General features: G+C 39.2%; 1 protein-coding gene across 6 annotated transcripts in view; it reads right to left on the bottom strand.

Annotated features, from left to right (window-relative positions):
* Positions 1-2,274: 2,274 nt before the first annotated feature.
* TRMT9B (tRNA methyltransferase 9B (putative)) overlaps positions 2,275-23,052 on the bottom strand; it is a 71,695-nt gene continuing 50,917 nt past the window's right edge. For 3 of the 6 annotated variants that reach the window (XM_049094617.1, XM_025476534.3, XM_025476515.3), the window contains exons 6-7: positions 16,402-16,575; positions 2,275-10,629 (exon numbers count right to left, since the gene is read on the bottom strand). In XM_049094617.1, coding sequence (XP_048950574.1) covers positions 9,596-10,629; positions 16,402-16,575 — 1,208 coding nt within the window. In that variant the 3' untranslated portion in view covers positions 2,275-9,595. The remainder of the gene's footprint in view (positions 10,630-16,401; positions 16,576-23,052) is intronic. The other 3 variants (XM_035699752.2, XM_025476908.3, XM_025476825.3) reach the window with 3 other exon arrangements.

The raw sequence follows: 23,052 nt of genomic DNA, 5'->3' as shown, positions 1-23,052 counted from the left end.
ATGGACGAGACCCTCCATACAACATGAAAGTGGCAGCTCCACCCACTTCATGCCAAGCCTGGGCGTAGGAGTCTCTGCCAGTGTTCCCCAACCTGGGTCTAGCGCTCAGGACCCAGCTCACTGCCCCAACTGGCTCCCCAGTGAGTGGGATGCTTCAACCTTCTTCTCTATACAGCATCTCTGTTGATAAACCCTTGGGGGTTTGGTCTGTTGGAGGTCTCACTGCTCTAATTTTTCAGGGGTGGCATGTGGGAAGGAAGGGATTTTGCTTTGTATCTCAAAATATTATGCCCTTAATTATTTTTATTTTTTTATTTTTTTAGGTTTTATTCATTTACTTACTCATGAGAGACAAAAAGTGACAGAGTCAGTGGGAGAGGCAAGGTCCCCACAGAGCAGGGAGCCTGATGTGGGACCTGACCCCAGGACTCCGGCCGGGATCATGACCCGAGCAGAAGGCACTCAACTGGCTGAGCCACCCAGGTGCCCCTCATGCCCTTCCTTTTACACATAGCCAAATACCCCTTTCTTTTCAAGAGAAGGAAAAAGCTAGTAACTAATGATTAAATATTGATCCCTGGTGATTTCATTTTAACCCTTGATCAGTTAATGCTGAGACCCAAGCACACATCATCAGTTTCATCTGTACCCAAATTCAGTGGTCCGCTTTCGGTGGTTTCAGTTACCCGAGGTCAAGCTCAGGTGGAAGCAGGTGCTTCTTCTGATCCTAATGCTGCGTCACAGAACCTACATCATTCACTTCAATTCATCATGTTGGCGTTTTATCATTTGACATCGTCCCAAGAAGGGTGAGTGCAGTATTTTGATAAATTTTGAGAGAGACCACCTGAAGGTGGTATTTTATAGTTCTATTTGTTATTAGTTATTATTGTTATTAGTCTCTTACTGTGTCTAATGTATAAAACCTTATCACAGGCATGGATGTACAAGAAAAAACATAGTATATAGAGGGTTCGGTACTATCCATGGTTTCAGGCATCCACTAAGGGTCTCAGAACATATTCCTGGCAGATAAGGGGGGACTGCAGTAAAAATCTTGTAAGTAAACTCTTTTTCTTTACACCTGGGAGTCTTAGAGGACCATGAGAGAAGGGACTTAGGCCTACAGGATCTAAGAGAAGAGGTTATCTTGGCAGAAGGCAAAATAAAGTTGAGACCGGTCCCTCCATAGTCAGCTGATCCCAGGAATAGAATTCCATCAGCCAGGGCTGGACTCTTTCTCCCCAAAATGCTGAAGACAGGCTGGGAGTCAGTGGGGCAAGGGTGGGGTGGGGGTTGGGGGAACTCCTTTATACCTGTTTGCAGCAGGCCCTTTAAAATGGCAAATGTGACTTTGTCACTGGAGGCTGGGGCTGGAGCTGATGCAGAGGATAAAGATAGGTGGAGAAGTGGCTGGAGCCAGAAAGGTCTTTAGTCAACTCCCTCAACCCTGCCTTTTTTTTTTTTTCTTTCTTTTTTTTTTTTTTTAATTGAGACATAAGGGAAAAAATGGTAGATGATTTAGGAAGGTTTTTTTTTTCTTTCTTTCTTTATTTGAGAATGAGAGGTTCAATGTGGGGCTTGATCTCATGACCCCGAGATTATGCCCTGAGCCAAAATCAAGAGTAGGATGTTTAACCCACTGAGCTACCCAGGAGCCCCAGGAAGGTTTTTAATTGCTAAAGGTGAATATGGTGCCAAGTGCCATAAAATACCCTGAATGGAAAGAGCTATAGGATGGTGAACAAGAAAATCAACATGGAGGAGTGAGTTGAGGCAATTTTCCTGAATACGGGACCCAAGCTGGGGGCTGCATTGTGACAAAGATCTGGAAGGATCTAAACTAACACAAGGAGTACAAGGGGTGTGTTGGGGGAAATGCAGGCCTGCTTCTCGGCTTGCACGAATCCCTCCTTCTTTAGAGGCAGTGACAAGTGAGAGGGCCCTGGCAGGTGAAATTTCTGGCAGTTCTCCACTGGCTGAGGCTGCTCCGGGGTGCAGCTTCATGGGGACTGTTTCCTATGCCCTGTCCCTCGGGACTGAGGGGGGCGTGATGTGGACAGTGAAAATCAGGTACTGAACTTGACGATTTCCTTCTGATCCAACCACTGAGAAAAGTGTAAAATCTGCTAACAGGTCTGTTAAAGATTCTTAATCTGGATTTATGCGTAGGTATTTCAAAAAAATGAAAGATGAGCACAAAGACGGAAGAAGTGATGGTCTCTAAGGACAAATAATTAGCAATGTCTTAAAACAGATTTCTACCAAAGAGTCCAAGGTGCACAACCGAGGTTTAATTGATTCTGGCCAAAAGATTGGCACAGAATCTATTTTGTTATCAGTCCTTTTCATGTTGGCCTCCTGAGCAGCCACCGTGAGGGGCAAAAATCGGCACCCAGGGATTGTGTGACAGCTTCTTCCATCACGGAGAATGGGAGGTGGTCAGGGCTGCACCAGGCCAGGGCACCATCTGCTGCTCAAACATGCTCCCGCTGAGCTGCGTTAGGGCCACACAAGTGCCCTCTTACTTCACACCCCATCTGCTAAGGAGCTGACAACCTGCAGATGGAGTGGGTCGGGAGGGGTGCCTGCATTCCGAGGACGTCACAAATGATGTTCTCTCAATAGCAGTACCATATTTCCACATACACTTTAGGACAGTCTAATACATTTTTATTCATCTTAAAATATATATATATATATATTTTAGTTAATATTCTTTTACTAAATCTTTATTTTTATTTTTTTTTCTTTTACTAAATCTTTAAAGACAACCTGTTCTTAAATGGTTAGTTCGGTTTCCTTTAGACAAAGATAATAGAATTCAAATACAAATGAATTTGCCCGGTTCTTTTGAAGTAGAAGGAGAGGTGGCTGTCCGAATTGATGGAGGTTATAAGAACAGTATCCATCCTGTCACACTCAGAGTGGAGATAAAAGGCATAATTTTGTTCATATAATAACATTTTTTAAAAAGTACACTTACACATAATTTAAATAAACAACCTAATATATATCATAGACATATAAATTACACCATTTTAAATAATACTGATTGCAAAAAGATCCTGAACATCATTGGTTAATGCAAATAAAAGATCTTCAGATTGACAACAGTCAAGATATTTTACATCAATTTGTGCTTTTAAAACTATTGCTAGCTGCTTCTGGGAAAAGCTAAAGTAACTGTATATACTGTAGAAAAAAGTTAATGCGCTTTTGATACAAATAGACAAGTCAACATCAGAAGAAGCACAACAATATTGAACATTATTATTCAGTTTCTTGAAACAAAATCTATTCACGAAATACGTTTCTACGGTAATTGATAATTTAATGTTTTGACAAGTACATTAAGAGGGCTACTTTTTCTTGGTCACTAATGACAACAAACACTTGATGTCTAGAAATATATATATATATTTATAGAATACATATTTAAGAGAACATCTAAAGAAAATGGGACAGTTTTCACATATTTGAAGTTCCTCAGAAATTCCACCAGGGTCCACCTTAGTGAGCCTTCACCATTGTCAATCCTTCCCTAACAAAGCCCCTCCACATAGCTAATAGGAAATCTGATGAAAGTCATATGATTTGCTCATTACAGACATGACTGTCATTCAGCCAAATTCCCCAAAGTGAATATAAATATAATTTCAGTTATGCTGGGCACAGATTAACAGTAGTGACCCACCGTCCTCTGCATGAGGAGATAATATCCAGAGAAAAACAAATGTTCCATGTGGAGAAAATATGTTGTTTCATATGGATCAATTAGTAATTAATTGGGTTGAGGCAAGCTTTATTTTTCCCAGTTGTAGTTGAAGAAGAGACAAACTATATATTTATTTGCCAAAGGAGGGATCCAGTTTGACCATCAGGTCATGGGGTGGCATGCTAAACTAACACTGCTCCCATCCAGAGAGGGCCATCCCTGGTGCCTAGTCAACTGAGGAAGGCCTGCATCCAGGGGGAACGGAATGGGATGGGATTCTAGTTCCCACTAATGCATCCAATTCCATGGGGATTAAAAAATAGGACAAATCACAGTTAATATTTTCTCTGTGATTAGCTCTTGTAGGTTTCTGTGTGTTTTCCATGCCACGGGGAATTCTTTCTATTTGCATTAGAATTTCGATTCTTGGTTGGTGAGAGTTCTTTTAAAATATCCCCACTCCAGTTTTGTGGACAAACTATAGGGAGTTTATACAATTAGACCAATAATCATAATTTTGGGTCGAGGTTGGGAAAAGAGGAGTGGAGCTTTCTGGTTTGGGGCCTAAGGACGTCTCTGTAAGGCACTTCCACTCCCGTGGTTTTTCCATCTGCTGGATGGGTGTGTGATAACACTTACCTCATATGCCCTTTGAATTGGCGGAATGAAGCCTGCACCACACATTTTTCTTTGGAGAAGGATTACAATTATGGCATTCGAAATCCAAGTTTATATCTAGGGGATGTGATAATTACTTGTCATTATGTAACTTCTAATAAAAGCGTTGTTTAAAACAGCAGATTGCAGAACAGAAACAAATTGGGTGCAACTGCAGGAGATGAGCCTGAAAAATAATTGCCAATTTATGAAAAGCCTGAATGCCATGCGGGGGGTTTGCATTTTATTCTGTCGGACACATTGTTTTCTTAAATATGCTTCTCAGAATGCTTGTGCTAGAGGATGTTCATGTGTCTGGGTCAAGCTCGGTTGCATGAAATCCAGACTTTAGTGCAGGTCTCGGGTATGCTAATACACCGTGATTCTCTAAGAGGGTGTTTGGTATATTACTTCAACTAAACAGTACAATGTGATAACAGGTATACAATGAAAATGAAACTGTTGCAGCTTGGCACCTTCAGGTCAGCTAACTTTAATATTCTGTGTATTTTCAACATACCCGCTATCCATTGTCTTATATCCTGTGTATCTGTTGCAGAGCAGGGTTCAGTCAACAAATAAAATGAGTGAAAATCTCAATAGCTCTCAATTTTCTCAGCCATAAAGTGGAAAAACAGTCATACAATGTTTAAAGGGTTGAAGAGTTGGAGAGAAGTGAGCACAGAGCATTTTGTGACAAAGTTTGTTTTTCTTATTAAAATCAAATTGAAACTGGGTTATACGTGGAAAAAAACAGGTGTAAAAGAGGGGGGAAATGTGTAAGGGATTAATTACTATGCAATTACTGTGTTACTGTGAAGGCTTTAACTTTGCTAAAGTTCATTTGTAAAGGGGATAATCACACTTGCCTTGAAATGCTCTTATAAAAAGAAAAAAAGAAAGAAATGCTCTTATAATCTGCCCAGCACCATGCCTGAGTGTATCATACGGCGTTGTGGTTGAGAGGGGAGGCTGGGAGCCAGCCTGCCTGCAACTGAATCTCAATCCTGCTCCTTACTAGATGTGTGATCCTTGCTATGTGTGTGATATTAGGGAATTGAATTCATTTCTTTCTGCCTCAGTTTTCCTGGAAAACAGTAAGAATATTTATATCCCAGGGGGCTGTGATGAAGATTACAGATAGAATAATTAATGTTAGATATTAAGAAAAGTTAGCTGCTCTTATTATTTCACATTTTCTACATAATAGCAGGGAAGAGCTCAGGCCTACCCTAATTTTTTTTCCCCTAGGCTGCAGCTGCTTGGCTAGTGGTTAGACTCCATTTGCTCCTACTGTTCCCAATCTGAGCTGTTTTAGGGAGTACCTTCCCCAACCAAGTTCCACAACTCTTGGGTTTGCCCCTCGGTCCTCCTCCAAACCCATTTAGTTTTATAAAAAATTCAGCAGTGCTTTTTTTTGTGTGGTTATTAATATACAATTACATGAATGCTCCTGGCTGATTTGGATTTGGATTGCTTTCTCTCTGGATTATATCCACTATTTGCCAGTTCAACTGATCATCAGTTAAAACATAGAGGAATTCTTGACATCTAGAATTTGGAAGAACATAGAAGAGCAAACTAGAAACAAAAATCCTACACCATCCCATGTTGGGCAGTGTGATAAGAGAGGAGGATCAGACCAACATGATAATGTGAGACAGTTGTCACATAGTTTGTTAGTTATATGACATGCTGGTGTCATTTCATCACCTTAGTGACAATTTAAAAAATAATAAATAGAGCATGTGCATGGTTGCTACTGTGATGTTATTTTGATTGCATCCTTTCTGGCTTGTTAATGCAGTTTACCCCAAATCACTGGACTGTATGTCATCCTTAAATAGGCCAGTGAGGCATCAGTAAGCCAGCCAAGGCTTTTTTTTTTTTTTTTTTTTTAAGATTTATTTATTTTGAGAGAGAAAGAGCACATGCATGAGAGAGGTAGAGGGAGAGAGGGAGAGAGAATCCTCAAGCAGACTACCCACTGAGCATAGAGCCCGAGGTGAGGCTTGATCCCAGGACCCTGAGATCATGACCTGAGCCGAAACCAAGAGTCCAACACTCAACCAACTGAGCCACCCAGGTGCCCCAGGCAGCAATGGCTTTTAAGGAAGAACCTTCAGGTAATCTCCCAAACACCTCACACTAGTTCAGAAAGTGGGACTCTGCAGGGATGCCAGCAAGGAACAGAGAAGGAAAAGGAAAGACACTGTTTGATCCAGTATTAATAATGGAGTCCAAGTTTTCATATTACTTCAGATAGCTCAGCAAAATCTATAATTAAGCAAGTAAAGGTAGACTGAACACTGGTATATAACCTGTGTATACTTAAACTTGCTTATGATTTGTATTTCCTTTTGAGGACAATCCTAAAAATGAGCAAGATTTTTAAATGATTAAGATACTTACATTAGCTTGGCTCTTCAATGACATAGATAAATCTCTAAAGGCAGAAGGTAGAGTTGAGTGCTTTTCACGTGAATATACCAAAGAGAGGTTTCAACCATGGAGTTCAATTTCATACACAACATAATGTCTAGACGCATAGAATTCTTGTGCTCAGCAGATGAAGAGCAAAAGATTGCTATATTGGTGGCTTATTTACAGCCCTGTCAAAAATTTGTGAAAGTCTTTCCCAGGAACCATTCTAGAGAATCATCTTACATAAAGTAGGATGTGTGCATGGGAGGTCACTCACACAGGTTAGGGCACAGCTTTTTTGGCACAGCCTAATAAATGGAGTTGCAAGTGAGTGATGCACTCCCACCAGAAAGAGAGGACTTCAAGCAAATTCTAGAAGCAAAGCTGGCATTAAAGATACATGTGACAATAAGCTTCAAGGAGAGGAAAATTCCACTTGTAATAAAAAAGGTCATTAAGACTTAATTGTAAAGACTTCTCCAACTCAGAGAATATTTTCTTTCTACCAAGAAAACCACTTCTATTCATATTTAATGTCCTAAATTAAGAAATGGAACCCTATGATCCAGCAATTGCCTAGTAGGTATTTACCCAAATGATACAAAAATACAGATTTGAAGGGATACATGTACAGGGCACCCCGATGTTTATAGCAGCATTATCAACAATAGCCACACTATAGAGAGAGCCCAAATGTCCATTGACTGATGATTAGATAAGATGTGGTGTGTGTATACATGCACACACATACCACATCTTATCTAATGTATACACATATACACATGTGGGCATGCACACCGGATATTACTCAGCCATTGAAGAGAATGAAATGTTGCCATTTGCAACAACATGGATGGAGCCAGAGTGTATTATGCAGAGTGAAATAAGTCAGAGAAAGACAAATACCATATGATTTTACTTATGTGGAATTTAAGAAAGAAAACAGATGAACATATGGGAAGGGGAGAGAAGGAAGGGGAAACAAATCATAAAAGACTAAATGATAGAGAACAAACTGAGGGTTGTTGGAGGGAGATGGGTGGGGGATAGGCTAGATGGGGGGGTAGAGATTAGGAGGGCATTTGCTGGGATGAGCACTGGATGTTGTACACAACTGAAGGATCACTGACTTCTACTCCAGAAACCAATATTGCATTGTGTGTTAACTACCTAAAATTAAAAAAAAAAAAAGAAAAGAAATGGAAGACACTAAATTAATTTTTAGTTTATATTCCACTTCTAGGTCTGTTTTCACTGTCCCTCTAGTGCAAACTCTGCACCGAACACTACAGATCCCGTATCTTCCATATTGTCACCAGACAATCTCACCAACCAGAAAGATGATGATGTGATCTCATTTTAAAGCCAAAGGAGATATACACATCAGTCATTTTCAGAGAAGCATTAAAAATAATCCTTTAGGTTTCTCTGAAAATAGCAGCATTATTTTTAGATAGAGCACAATCACTGAAGGGAAAAAGAACCCCAAACAAATGAAATCTTACACAAAACAAGAATTGGATTTTTGTCCAGGATTATAGTGATCCATAGATTAAAGAGACTTTTGTCATCTGTCTCCTGACCCATGACGTAGATGTAAACAGACCCATGGTTAATCTAAACAGATGCAGTGACTACAATACCCAGTCTGTTTGTCTACAAAGTGGCAGAAATTAAACCTTAAATTAATAGGAATTTATTCTGCCTAAATCCCTAATATAACTGATAAAATGTTGCTTTCAATAAGATAAATGCCCAGATTTTTAAAAAATCCAACAACAGATCCTCTATCTAGGACAAATATCTTGCTCCTCAATAACATTTATAATGAGAGCCAAAATAAAACAGTGCTTCAACCAGATTCTCATTTCCTAAATACTCCTTCAGTTCATAAGAAAAGCATCATTCCATAGTCAATCTTGGTCTTATCTTAACCAGACATTCCTGCTTCCAATAAGGTCATGAAAATACCACCTGGGTCCATGCCACAGCTTCTAGTACCCCACATACCACTCTCTACAGGCTCACAGTGCCTTTAAAAACCTTCTGAGCAACATTGAAAATTTTGTTACTTACGTATTTAGAAGCAAGTCTGCTTATCATTTAGAAAAGTCCTTGTAACACTTCTTGTCTCTCTCCCCCATCTATTGCTTTTCAAGACTTTAAAGTAAGAGCAAGGCCTCGGCAACAATGTATCACGTGATTCAATTTACATCTGTGCATTGGAACAGGTTTACTTGATATCTTGCTTAGGGATCCAAAGTGTAACCTGAGAAGATGAACTCACCCCCTTTTCATTATAAAAATGCTGTTATCAGAAGGTATTACTTAATAACAGAATCTTCTATAGAATTGTCAAATCACTATGCTGTACACCTGAAACTAATATGATATCATCTGTTGACTCTACTTCAATAGTAATAAAAAAAAGTCAACAACCAGAATCTATTAAAATCTGCCTGTAATACTGAAAAATGATATACGTGTGTCCTCAAAATAATTTCACCTTTCAGGGAAGAAAAGATCCCAACCATACTGAAGTTCATTTCCTACTGCTTCTTCAGTTCTCTATAGATAACTTATGAACATCCTTTGTCAAATGTTTTACATTTGTTTTACATTTACAGGCTCTATGTTCGTCTGAAGGTTTAAAAGATGATCAATTCATCATCTCCATGAACCAAGCATAAATGGATTAAAAATAGTAAAATTGGACACAAATCCAGGTAACCATACCAAACTTAGTAAAGAAAGAACATGGTTCACCTTTTGGAGGAATTGTCTAAAATGATCCACTCAGTCCCAATTGTCCTTTTTTTCAGCAATGATACACCAGTTGCCATGATCATTCCCAGAGCTCAGAACATGCAGCTCTGCCACGTGCTCCTTCAGCAGGCCATAGAGCTCACCTTCTCGAAACACATGGTAGTAGCGCATAAAGGCTCTGGAATCCAAAACGTTGGGCTGTTGTTCTTTGACAGAAATCGTCTCATCTGGGTTGGAATCTGTGGAGTTGAGTGCAGAAATCCTTTTCAGTATTTTACTAGCAGAAGGGTTCCCATCTTCCACATAACCGGCATTCACACAATTGTCACTGGGATGGGCGCCTTCCAGAAAATTCCCATCTCCATTTCTCCTAACGTCTCCTTGTTGGTCTCCATGTAGATGTTTCACTGCGGCTGATGCTCTTGGCCACTCCAGTGGTTTCTGAGAAGTCTCCACAAACACATCTTCGTCTAAATTTTGTTCTCTTATTGAAAATGGCTCTTGATGATCTAAGTCTAGGCTGGAGTGTCTGGAAGGCTGGATGGATATTGTGCTATTGGCCCAACCTTCTGTATTTTTCAAGGGTCTTGCTCTTTCAATCTGCTTCCTCAGAGTTGATTCATCCAAAGACCTAGAGAAAAACCAGGAACGAAAAGATTTTCCTAAGGTGTTATAGAATCCATTTTCTTCCTCCCCTTCCTTAGAAACATCTGCACAACAGTTTCCAGCCATCAGTGGTTCATAGTCCATGCTGTGGGACCGTTTTGAAGGACACTGCTCTTTAAAACAAACAGAACAGCTACAGATGGAGCAAGGAGGGTGGTAGGAATGGCTTCTTTCTGGATGTCCACACTGCTGCTTTCTCCCAGGCTGGCTGGAGTCTGAGAAAAGCTGGGAGCATAAAGCCCTGTTCCATGGAACGAGCACATCTTGTTTCTCAAAATGTCGGTTCTTTTGTTCCATGGCCCACACGTAAATCATTAGCTGGCCTCCAGGAACTAAGACCCTGGCCATTTCTTTAATTGCTCTGATTCTTCTCTGTTTTGTAGAAAAATGATGTATGACTGAAAAAGAAGAAATGAGGCCTCAGTGTGTATACACATACATAAACCTACACGTTCAGACACTAGTATTTTCCATATAATAATGATGCAATTTCAACATCCAGTAAAACTTCGTTTCCTCCATGGCAGGACAAATGGTGGGACTAGCACAGCCTCACTTTGGGAGAGACATAATTTTTATCTCTGGCTCCTGTACTTTTTAGACAATTTGGGACTATAATTTCACTTCTATGGATTTCAGGCTTCTTTGCTTATACTAAGGCATGTAAATAATGTGTAAGTTCTAAATCCTCCCAGGTCCCAGATCCTATGAAATTTATTAACTAGAAAGATGACCAGTGTGCATTCATGGAATGTTCATGGAAGCACTGTTACATAAGTATGCCCTTGTAGAAGAACTATGAAATGATTCCTTGCTTTAATGAATGATTGGCACTTCTAAAGCATCAAAAGGTTAACACCACTAATCAATGTGAATAAAATTAATAAAGCAAACAAAAATGGAGAATGTTAAAGATTATTTTCCTATTTAGATAATGCAAAGATAAGCCAGCCAAGCATGAGTCCAAATGATTGCTAAACATATTAATTTTTAATAGAAAGTGGTTGTGTATGTATTTTAAAAAAATCAACGTGTCATTGTTTTACTTCCAAACCCTGAAAAGTTAAAGTGAGACTCAAGTAGGACTGACTTTATCAAGCCTTAAGTGTGTTATTATGCATGTTTTAATCAAATGCTATGAGGAAATTGCCAGTCTAGTAGTTCTGAGAGGAGTTTGATCACAGTACTATGTCAAGAGAAACAACCAGATCGTTTTTCCACATGCAAAGGTATGCCCTGCCCTGCAATGTTTCAGGTAGGAAATTAGTTCCAAGGGGAGTCTAGTATGAGTAGAGAGGAGAGATGGAGGGGAGGTTGGGACAGGTGCTGGAACCCTCACCATAATCCAGCCGGTAGTGGGGTTTTAAGCTGATAGATCTCTAGTTTACCTGCCAGGGGAAGACAGCAAATATCTAAAATGAGATTATTATGTAGATAAAGCTATTAAAGGAAGATCATTCAAGGCATACTTGATCTTGTTCCCAATCAGGTTTTCATTCCTATCAGCAGCACACTGGTGCCTCCTACTGTCACGCAGCAATGTGGGAAGCCAGAGGTATGAGGAGGCTAAAACGGGTCTGCAGAACAGGATCCCTGTGTATTTTGTCCTAGATCCTGTCAATAACTCACTTTGTGATCTTTGACCAATCACTTGACATCACTAGGTCTTAGACTATTCCCCACTCCCATTCCCACAGAGCCCTTTATAAAGGTTAATTTGAAAGCTTGCATTGCTGAAGGCAGACTTTGGTCACATAGCTAAAAGGAGGCACAAAGGTCAGGACAAAGACTTAGGATGATGCTAATGTGGATATCTATGACTATTCCTGGTTGTTACTATCTCCCATGACTTGTACCTAATTCACTCCAGAACTTCTGTGGGTCTAACTTCAAAATATAGTCAAATCCTTGTTATCTGCAAACACTGTATTTGCAAATTTTGCTACTTGCCAAAATACATTTGTAGCCCCCTCTCCACCACGAATAGCACTCTCAGTGTTTTCATGGTCATTCACTGACAAACACATGGTGGCAAATATTCCCAGAGGGCATGTTCCCAGCTGAGGCCTAACCAGGGAACCTCTCCTTCTTTGTTTTCACTTGCCTCATGTCGACCAGTGTCCTTTCATGGTCTATTTAGTGACACATTTTCTGCATTTTGTGCTTTTTGTAGGTGATTTTGTTGTTTAAAAGGATCCCCTAGCATGGTGCTCAGGGGTTCCTACTCATGAGAAGGCTGGGATATGTCTTTTAGAGCAAATAAATGTGTTTACAGAAGCTTCATTTAGGCTGTTAGCATGAGCTCAAAATTAAATGTGTTGTCTTTAGGAGAACCTGTGTGGCTCAGTCGGTTGAGCATCTGACTCTTGATTTCTGCTCAGGTCATGATCTCAGAGTTGTAGGATGAAGCCCTGTCTCAGGCTCTGCACTGGGCACAGAGTCTGCTTGGGATTCTCTGTCCCTCTCCCTCTGCTCCCCTCCCCCCAATTCTCTCTCTTTGAAAAAATAAATACATAAAAAGTTTAAAATAAAAAATAATTTTAAAATATAAGTTGTCTTTAAACAGAAGCACATGTAAAACAAGGCTGTGTATTAACCAGTTGACAAAAGTGCTACAACCAGAGGCTCACAGGAACCTAGCCCTGTATTTCCCCTGGGACGATGGCTCTGTATTCACTAATTAAATGTTCACAGAGACTTTAGAGAATATAATTACTGTGAATAATGAGAGTTGACTATGTTGCTTTGCCCCCCTGTCCCCCTCAAAAGCCTCATTAAACCTGGACTGCCTTGGGATCCCTGGGTGGCACAGCGGTTTGGCGCCTGCCTTTGGCCCAGGCGCGATCCTGGAGACCCGGGATCAAATCCCACATCGGGCTCCCAGTGCATGAAGCCTGCTTCTCCCTCTGCCTATGTCTCTGCCTCTCTCTCTCTCTCTGTGACTATCATAAATGAATAAAAAAAAATTAAAAAAAAATAAAACTGGACTGCCTTAATATAATCTCTTTTTAGCAGAGTTATAGGTTTTAAACATTTCAGGATTCTGGGCTTCAAAAGAAGCCCTTTTTTTAAAAAAGAGGAAAGTCTTTATATGTATTTGTTTCTTAAACATTTGTTATATGGTGATCCATTTTTAATAGCGTAATATCATCCAGGAAATATCTGAATCTTTTATATTGTTGTTGTTTAAGACTTTATTTGTTTGAGAGAGCGAGAGAGAGAGCACTAACAGGGGGAAAGGAAGAGGGACAAGCTGGATCCCAGGACCCTAAGGTCATAAGTGGAAGTCAGACGCTTAGCCAACTGAGCCATCCAGGTGCTCCTATATTGTGTTATGTTTATATTTAACATACAATACTAAGTAACCTTTAGGCCTAATTTTTTTGGCAAAAGTTTACAAATGAATATTTCTTCATTATATAAAAAATCTGGGATCCCTGGGTGGCGCAGCGGTTTGGCGCCTGCCTTTGGCCCAGGGCGCGATCCTGGAGACCCGGGATCAAATCCCACGTCGGGCTCCCGGTGCATGGAGCCTGCTTCTCCCTCTGCCTGTGTCTCTGCCTCTCTCTCTGTGTGTGACTATCATAAATAAATAAAAATTTTAAAAAATCTATTTATATGTGCATATATATATATTTTAAAACATTGTAAGTATAACCAAAATGAGACATGAAGATACATTTACATGAATTATCAATGTCAGGAAACTGTATTGAATTTTTAAAGGATTAAAAAGAACCTTTTGTTTAAAAAGCATAATCATATGCCTTTATAACTTAAAGGCAAAAATAGTACAATACAGGTATTCTATAGCAATGTGTTCCCGCTGAGACCCCAGAAAATAGGTTGGTTGAATTCAATTACTGGATTCTAGAATCAGAAGGGAAATTGCACAAGATCGTCTTTAAAGTCCTGCTATAAAATAAAAAAAAAATAAAAAAATAAAGTCCTGCTATATCTTGCTATTTTATTGTTATCTAACTTTTCCCATATACAGGTCTCATCTCTCTATCTAAAAGCATTCAGAATCCATAGGTGTAGCCGAAAGCAAGAGTGTTCCAACCTCAGCACTACTGACATTTCAGGCTAGAAAAGTCCTTGTTGTGGGGGCGACCCACTAGGTGACAGTAGGTTGTACATACACACAACCAGTCGAGCCAACTGAAAATGTACCAGACATGGACAAGTGTCTTGTAAGGGTGGAGGTGGCAACTTAATCCCAAGTTGAGAACCAATAGCATAAAATAGTTGTTGGGCACTATTTTAGTATATTGCTAAATTTTCATAGAATTGTCAAGCTATTCTAGAAGTAAGTGGAAAGACTTTCTCTTTTCAATCTGTCAGTAAAACTTAAGGAATGTATAATTAGGTATGATACTTTTCAAATTATTAAGAGACACAGAAAAGCAATATATATATATACATATTTTTTTTACATATATACCTACATATATGTACTTCTTCATGTTAAGATTAGCAAGAAGTGTCAACATACAGGATTCTAAATAGGGAAGTAAATATATATGGACATTATCAAAAGTTTTTATAATATAGTACTAAACATGAAACCTAGCTGAAAATGACCATATCACATTAATTTATAGGTACAGTTCCTAAAAATACATGGTGCACTTCCACCTAAGGAAGCATTTTTCTTCAGAAGATGGCAACCAGGGGTGTTCCATTTCTTCTGCAGATAAAGCATGAGACTTATGAAAGCAGAGAAGGACTTAACCACATACATATGGAATGTGGATCGGAAAGCCAGGCAGTTTGAAAATCATAATCATTTTTTAAATGATTGGATTTGGATTAGAAAGCAGGGAAGTATCCTTATACCCACAGTAGTGCCTCAGCAGCACAGCCTGGACATGGGGGCTCTAAGACTAATGTAAATGAACAAAAGAGCAGAGAATACACTTTTCTGACATCTCCCCAACTTCCCGTTCCTTAGGTGAAATGACCAACCCAAAAATTCTCTACTAAAGATTCAAATCATTGTGATGAGTTGCTTGGTGTAAAAAGAATCCCTCCTCTTACTGTTTATGCCCCAAATGGACTTAACAGTTTCAACTGCAAGTAAGTGAGGCTGGCACAGAGAAAGTTTCCATGGCAACTGTCTCCTGCCAGCCTAACTACTTTCAGGGCTGTGGCATCCAGGCCTGCATCCTCTTACTAAGCAAAGATGGAGTTCCCATCTAATGTCAAATAGATCAAGTCCTCATTACCTTCAGGAGAGAGCAACAGTCTTACTCTGTATTTTTATCTGGCAATCAGTTTTTTTTTTTTTTATCTAGTCAGTTTTATTTAGGATCACCTCACTTTGACAAAGCTTGTCATAGTCAAATTGATTAATTTTTAAGTGTATTGGAGCAAATAAGTGGCTTTGCAAAAGATTTTCCTCTTCTCAAAACAACTTGCTGCAAGCTTCCCTAGCATATAAATATGACTAGTAGGTTTCAGGATTACGTGCATGGAGTAAAATGAGCCCTGCTTGTGTATATTTCAGGCATGGGGTTTTGTTGTTTCTCTTCATTTGTGGCATGTGTGTTTTTATGGGCACACTTGTTGGGAAAATATGAGGAACATATTTCCTAGACTTATGAATAATCTCCGGCAGTAAGAGAGCTGAGTGGCATTAAAAACAATGCAGGCCGGGACCAGGTGGGGCCATCTCCCCCAGTGCCTTGCACACCAGTGAGTGGTAGATTGGATGACACATCCTGTCAGGTGACATTCAATGCATTAGTTTTATGATGTTCTGCCAATAAAGGATACAGTCATGGCCTGATGAAGGTAATATGACTTCTAAAGTTTTACTTCCCGTTGGACAAATCTGGCTTCATTTCAATATAACAAAGTATGAAATATTTTTAATGAGTCAAATTCCCCTAATACTCTCTAATTCATAAGTCAAAGAAATTGGAATGAATCATCAGAAAGACTACAATACCAGTTTGAACATTTGACTAGTTAACACAATCATGTGTGTACTACCGTAAATACATTTGCGATTAGTCAAATCATCCAGTTGAAATATTTTTAAAAATTAGATAAAATGAATCACATAGACATTTCTACAAAGAATTCATGTTAGGTTGTGAGAATGGCCTCCACCATGTAACGTTATTCTCATGGTGAAGGGCAAACGTGTGACCAGGCTGCCTTACCTCCTATGGAGATGATGGCATCGAAGCCCTGATCCCTAAAGGGGAGATTAAGGTTGTCACATACCATGACTTCACATCCTCTACTCCGGGCAATCTCTACCAATGGCCCACAGTAGTCACAGCCCAGGGTATACACCTGGCTGTTCACTTTAAGATACTTTCCAGTCCCACAACCTATAAGAGAAAAACCTGTGTTACGTGCTGTCCTTTCTGGGAAATGGAATACTGTCAGTTTTTCTTACAACAAGGAATAGAAATAACTTTGTATTAATGAACTGAAACAGACGACAGCATGGCATGAAGGTATTCACAAAAGCCAAAGAAAAATCTTCAGAGGGCACTTGCATATTTTTATTTACAATAGAAGAGGGAAAGGAATAGGGAAAAAGAAATAATATTTATTGAACACTTAATGAGGTCATGCCCACAGGGGTTAGCACACTAGCTCAACCAAAGACTGTTAGCTGGCTCACGGCAGGGAATCAGAGCTTTGTGGTACCCAGGAGCAGTGCCCAGTCCTTTACAAAAGCTACCTTCATATACATATTTCATTATGCATAGATCTGTATGTGATGGCATTTATTTTCATATTCTCTCTTCAGACATTCTTACTACTTGCTGGCTGTGTAAAACAAACTACTGCCCATCATTTTTCATTGGATATAAATAAAATAATTTACACATAAGAATAAATGCTTGTCAAATATTTTGAATTTGAATAAAAAGGAATTTCAATATCTTTCCATCCAATCTATTGTCAGTCCTAGGTTTTAAATGCTCTCTATCGACTCAGTATGCAAACTCTTAGAACTATTATTTTTTCTTAAACAGACCATTTTTGACATCCATTTTCGGGTAGCAGAGACCCAAATAATTCAATATTTACACAACCCAAAGATCTAGATCGATCATATCTGATACTACAAGAAAGAAAGAAATAATAGGAGAAATCATCTTGAAACAAAGCCTTCTAGGATCTGACACCTAGTGTTATATTTGCACAGACATAGTAGCTAATTCCTTTTTCAGAAATATTTACAGATATCATTAGAGATGATAATTGTGCCTACTGGCATTAGCTCTAGAGTTTTCTCCCTGAAAAAAAATACTACCACTATTCAAGGATGATTAGTTTGCTGCTCCTGAAATGTATCACAGTGCTCTAATAACTCCCTCTTCATAGGCCATTCAGAATTATATGAGACAATAAAAGCATAATTAAAGTTCATCGATGCCAGCTGAGACAGTGGTGAGTATGTGAATAAAAAATAAGATTTCCAGCGTGATTATTTCAATGTAAATGATTGGGTCTCAGAAATATTTTAGATCTCCTAGCTACTGTTTCTAAGAATGCTTATGAGAAAAAGTAATCAATATTGGAGGGGAGTTATAGGGAAGATAGGATTTAGAAAGTATTTCAAAATTGCAGTCCTGAGTATTTCAAAGATGATGGTCATAGTGAAAGAAAAATAATCTTGTAAAACAGTTTGCTTTATTTTAATTGGCTCAGGGGGTACATTTAGAAAAATGAAAGGCCGAATTAACTTAGACTAATAAGAGCAGGTTCAGGATAGACTGCTGATTACCAGAGGGGGTGGGAAGTGGTGAAACAGGTCAAGAGGATTGAGAGTACACTTCCGGGGATGAGCACTGAGCAATGTACAGAACTGTTGAATCACTACATTGTACACTGGAAACTAATATAGCACTGCCTGTTAAAGATACCGGAATTTAAAAAGTAAAAAAACGAAAGAATAGGTTTGTGGATCATGAGAGCTAGAAGGAGGTGTTCAGAGGGCGTCTTGCAGTACTGAAGCCACTTAGGCCTTTTCAAATCTCAGCATCTCCTCAAAGGCTCCCAAGGCCCATGACACCCTTGATTTGTCCCATATTCATTTCTGATGGCATTCATTTCTAAGGATAGTGGTGGATCTCCCAAATATGATGCAGTTATTTATTTTCCAGCTGCATACACTGAAATGCTAGGAAGGGGAAGATTTTATCCTAATGAGGAAATTGGGGAATATTGCTAAGCCTAGTGACCCCATGATCTTAAATGTGCAAGAAGTATATTAGGACATTTTTGACACCGCAGTAAGCTCCAGTACCCAACAGTGATGCCGCTTTACTCAATCTCATTAAATGATAACGTTCCATAGTATTGAGGTGAGCTAACAGAAAGTACGGGCTTACATTCCATTCCCCCTTTTCCATTCTGTGCCTCACTCAAAGAAGAAAACAGATACTTGCCCTAATTCCATGAAATGTTCTGGTGCACGGTGGACAAGTGTTTGCTAGAAATAACTAATCTGAATGTTTCCTCTTAAGTTTGTAGGCACAACTACATTTTTAAAATTAAGAGGTTTTTTGTTTTTGTTTTTGTTTTTTTTTTCTAAGACTCTTACCTCAAAGAGGATTCTCTTTTCCCATGGGAAAGAGAAGACTAGATAACCTATTTATTTCTCATTTTATACACATTTCATAAAACCAGAGATGAAAGGATATGTTTTATTCTGTAGGCATGGTGCCCGCCACAAAGCAGGAGCCCCACGTTTTTATTGACTCGGTGAAGGAATGGTAAACAGGGAATGACTTGGCAAATCAAATCTGACCACAGAGATTGGGAATAAATACATACAGTTAAGAGGCAAAGGGGATCTTAATTATTGAAAAGTTTATTTTTATTATGTATACACAAATGCAATTTTCAATACTATTGGGACAAATGCTTGTTCTGATGTTGGGTAAGAAAGTAACCTTGCTCAAAAAGAATTGAGCTCTGGTCTTTTTCCTGCTTTCTGAACTAATCTAAATAAAGCTCTCAAACCCCAGAACGTCCTCCACACCCCGTCTAATGTCCTTATGGGACTAGCCCATTTTAGGTAGCAGCACTGCCATGACCGCACAGATCCTAGCATTTCCTCAGAGACCTGGGATTTCTGCTGTTTTTGAACCATCAAAGTTCTTTTCACTTGGGCTATAGCTCCTACTCACTTAATTCCTGATACCTGCCCTGAATTCTTAGTTGCCATCAGGGACCCTTCACCCTCACCTCAGTAAATCAGCTGGACTGGGGAATAGGGTGAGGTGGCTAATAAAATTCTTGTCAACTGAAAGTTGCACCAATTAAATAGTGAAAACAGCCTAGGAAATTGCTGTATGGGTAAAGCTGGAACCCGATTACCTCCAGATGATTATGACCTATACAAAGTTTTACTAGTAATAAAATATGTATTGCTAATCTAATAGCCAGTCAAGTTAGCCAACATAACAAACCACTGATTTTAGCCAAGTGTAAAACCTGGAAAGAAAAACATTTCCTTTTGGAGATAGTCATATTATACTACTTTATTTTGTCTAATTACCTTGGGCTTCCTTCTTTTCATTTTTTTTCTTTAACTTTACTTTTATTTTAAAACCTATCTCTAAGGGCACCTGGATGGCTCAGTCAGGTGAGCATCCGATTCTTGGTTTCGGCTCAGGTCATGATCTCGGGCTTGTGGGATCAAGCCCCCCATCAGGCTCTATGCTAGGCTTGGAGTCTTCTTGGGATTCTTTCTCTCCATGCTTTCTCTCTCTCTCTCTCTCTCTCTCTCTCTCGACACTCTTTCTAAAATAAATAAAATCTTTAAAAAAAAAAAGCCTATCTCTCATTGTGTAATCAAAATAGTTCCATTTGGGCAGCCCCAGTGGTGCAGCGGTTTGGCGCCGCCTGCAGTCTGGGGTGTGGTCCTGGAGACCCGGAATCGATTCCCACATCTGCTTCTCCCTCTGCCTGTGTCTCTGCCTCTCTCTCTCTCTCTGTGTCTATGAATAAATAAATAAATAAAATCTTAAAAAAAAATAGTTCCATTCATTTATAGAGTAGTAAAAATATATAAAAGCACAAAATTTGAAAAATAGAAATGGGTAAAAAATATTACTAGATATAATTATGGATTTGCACAGGGGCATCTAAACAGTATCATTTGCACCATAATTTATAGTAGCAAGATAGAACAGACAACATGGATCTGTTAATATGGTGTAAGTACAAATATGGGTTGCTCTCTACAATACAGTAAAGAAAACAGAAGTAAGGTGTACTTATGACAGTTTGTATAACATACGGTGATATGTTACCATTTGTGTAATCAAAAAACGATAATCCACCCATATGTACACATATGGAAATGCTCATACTTAAATATCTTGATTATATAAGCTAATTGCTTCTAGTGTGGGTTGCTTGGTGCTGCAGGACTGGGATGGCATATTTTTCACTGTAAACCCTTTGGTACCTTTGCTACTGAGCCATGTAAGGAGATCAGCTATCAAAAAATTTTTAAACAATAGGTATTCCTTCTTTTTTGAATTGTTTATATCCTTTCCTCATTTTTCCTTTGAATTTTTGGTCCTATTCTTTCATACTGACTTTGAAGAATGCTCTGTAGATTAAGAAACTTATCGGGGATCCCTGGGTGGCGCAGCAGTTTAGCGCCTGCCTTTGGGCCAGGGCGCGATCCTGGAGACCCGGGATTGAATCCCACGTCGGGCTCCCGGTGCATGGAGCCTGCTTCTCCCTCTGCCTGTGTCTCTGCCTCTCTCTCTCTCTATGTGTGACTATCATAAATAAATAAAAATTAAAAAAAATAAAATTATCCAGTTTTCTTTTTTTTTTCTTCCAGTTTTCTATCATATAAAGTTGCAGATATTTTTACTTAGTTTCCAGGGATTTTTTTTGGCTTCATTTATATATGTCTCTAGATTTTTGCCTTATAGAACTTTTAAACTTTTATATGGTCAAAGATATCAATAGAGTTGATCTTCTTTACTCACAGGTTCTATATTTATATGTTCACCTACTTGACAGAATTTGTTATCCCAAAGTCAGTACTCAGCACTTGCGTGATGGGTCACCAACAAGCCTGCTTATAGGGCAGCAAAAATTTGGAAAAATCTGAATTGCCTGAGGTGCCCCTGACCAGCACCTTGTTTTGGTTCTCATCCTATCAACAAGTGTCCTTTAGGTGGTCTGTTTACTGTCATTTTTTAAATTTTATTTATTTATTTATTTATTTATTTATTTATTTATTTATTTATTGCATTTTTATGCTCTGTTAGTGACTTCATGGTGAGCTTAAGGCTCAAGTGCTGGGGTGGGGGCTGTGAGCTGTGGGGTTGGGTGGGGTTCCTAAGCTGAAGATGGCTATGACGAGCCTTATGGACAAGATCTATGTGTTCAGTACACTTTGCTCAGGCTTGAGTTACAGTGTGCTGGCCTTGGGTTCAATGCTCAAGAATCCATCCTATATAGTAATAATGTGTCTTCAAACAGACATACTCATGAAACAGGTTAGGGACTGATTTGTTGACAAAAATGCTGTAACTGGAGGTTCACAGGAACCTTGATCCTGCATCTCCCCGAGGAGTCGTAATTCAGCATTCGCGAAGTCAGTGTTCATGGCAATTTTTACTAACTTAACATAGGTACTGTGAGTAATGACAACTGGATTATCTTTTATGATTTCTGACTTTCCTTGGTGTTACATATAGAAGGGGCTTTTGCCTCTGAGGATATTTTAAAAAATAATCTAGTTCTCAGTCATCTAGTCCTTTAAAGATTTCATTTTCTCATACTTCAATCTTGGCTTCATTTGGAATTTGAGGAGTAAGGTATGAGGAAGAAGCATGTAATTATACTGTTGTCCTAAAGCCACTTACTGAATGGCCTCTTTTTCTTCTAACTGATTTTAAGATTCTGGTACTTTGCTGACACTGTGGGCGGTGAGAGTTCCAAACTCACTGTATCTTCTGAAACCACAGTTAATTTTTAGTAGTTGACATGATAGAGATATTCTCAAAGTCTCTCCATTTCTATCTGACATGCATTCCTTTCCCACATTCCACGCGGTTCATATACCACCTCTAATATGTTAAGAAGCCCTGGACACATGTCTGTTTGTCTTCCTAATATTTAGAGTGAATGTTTACAGCAAATGTCAAATCAGAAGGAATTTGTAACTATAGAATTATGACTCTTCTGGGCACAGTCTGTATGCAGTTTCTGGAAAGCAGTTTTAGGTGGGCATGCCTCCAGTGGGAATCCCATCGTGTCTTGAACCTTAGTCTTAAATCTACTGGGTTGTAGTTTACCACTTCTTGATTCAGAAAGATATGAGCCAAAGCCCTCCAGGCAAATCATATCCAATTAAAGATATGCTTACAGTGAAAGACCTCCAGAATAGTTAAGGGAAAGGATCTATGAAACTAATAAGAGGTTACAGGGCTTCTGCAATCCCACAATTCTGGCTTTTCTGTAGAAGGCATGTGAGCCACCAAACAGGATTGGCAACTATGAAGAGTTATCTAACTTTTATTTTTTTTTTATTTTTTTTTTAAATTTTATTTTATGATAGTCACAGAGAGAGAGAGAGAGAGAGAGAGAGAGAGAGAGGCAGAGACACAGGCAGAGGGAGAAGCAGGCTCCATGCACCGGGAGCCTGACGTGGGATTCGATCCCGGGTCTCCAGGATCGCGCCCTGGGCCAAAGGCAGGCGCCAAACCGCTGCGCCACCCAGGGATCCCTGAAGAGTTATCTAACTTTTAACTGGTCAATTTCACCCTCAGTCATTTCTGTCCTGATTTCTTCAATAATGCCAGGTCAATTTT

Source organism: Canis lupus, chromosome 16 (genome assembly GCF_003254725.2).
Source record: "Canis lupus dingo isolate Sandy chromosome 16, ASM325472v2, whole genome shotgun sequence".
NCBI classification, from domain to species: Eukaryota; Metazoa; Chordata; class Mammalia; order Carnivora; family Canidae; genus Canis; species Canis lupus.
This window is presented reverse-complemented; position numbering and strand designations above follow the sequence as displayed.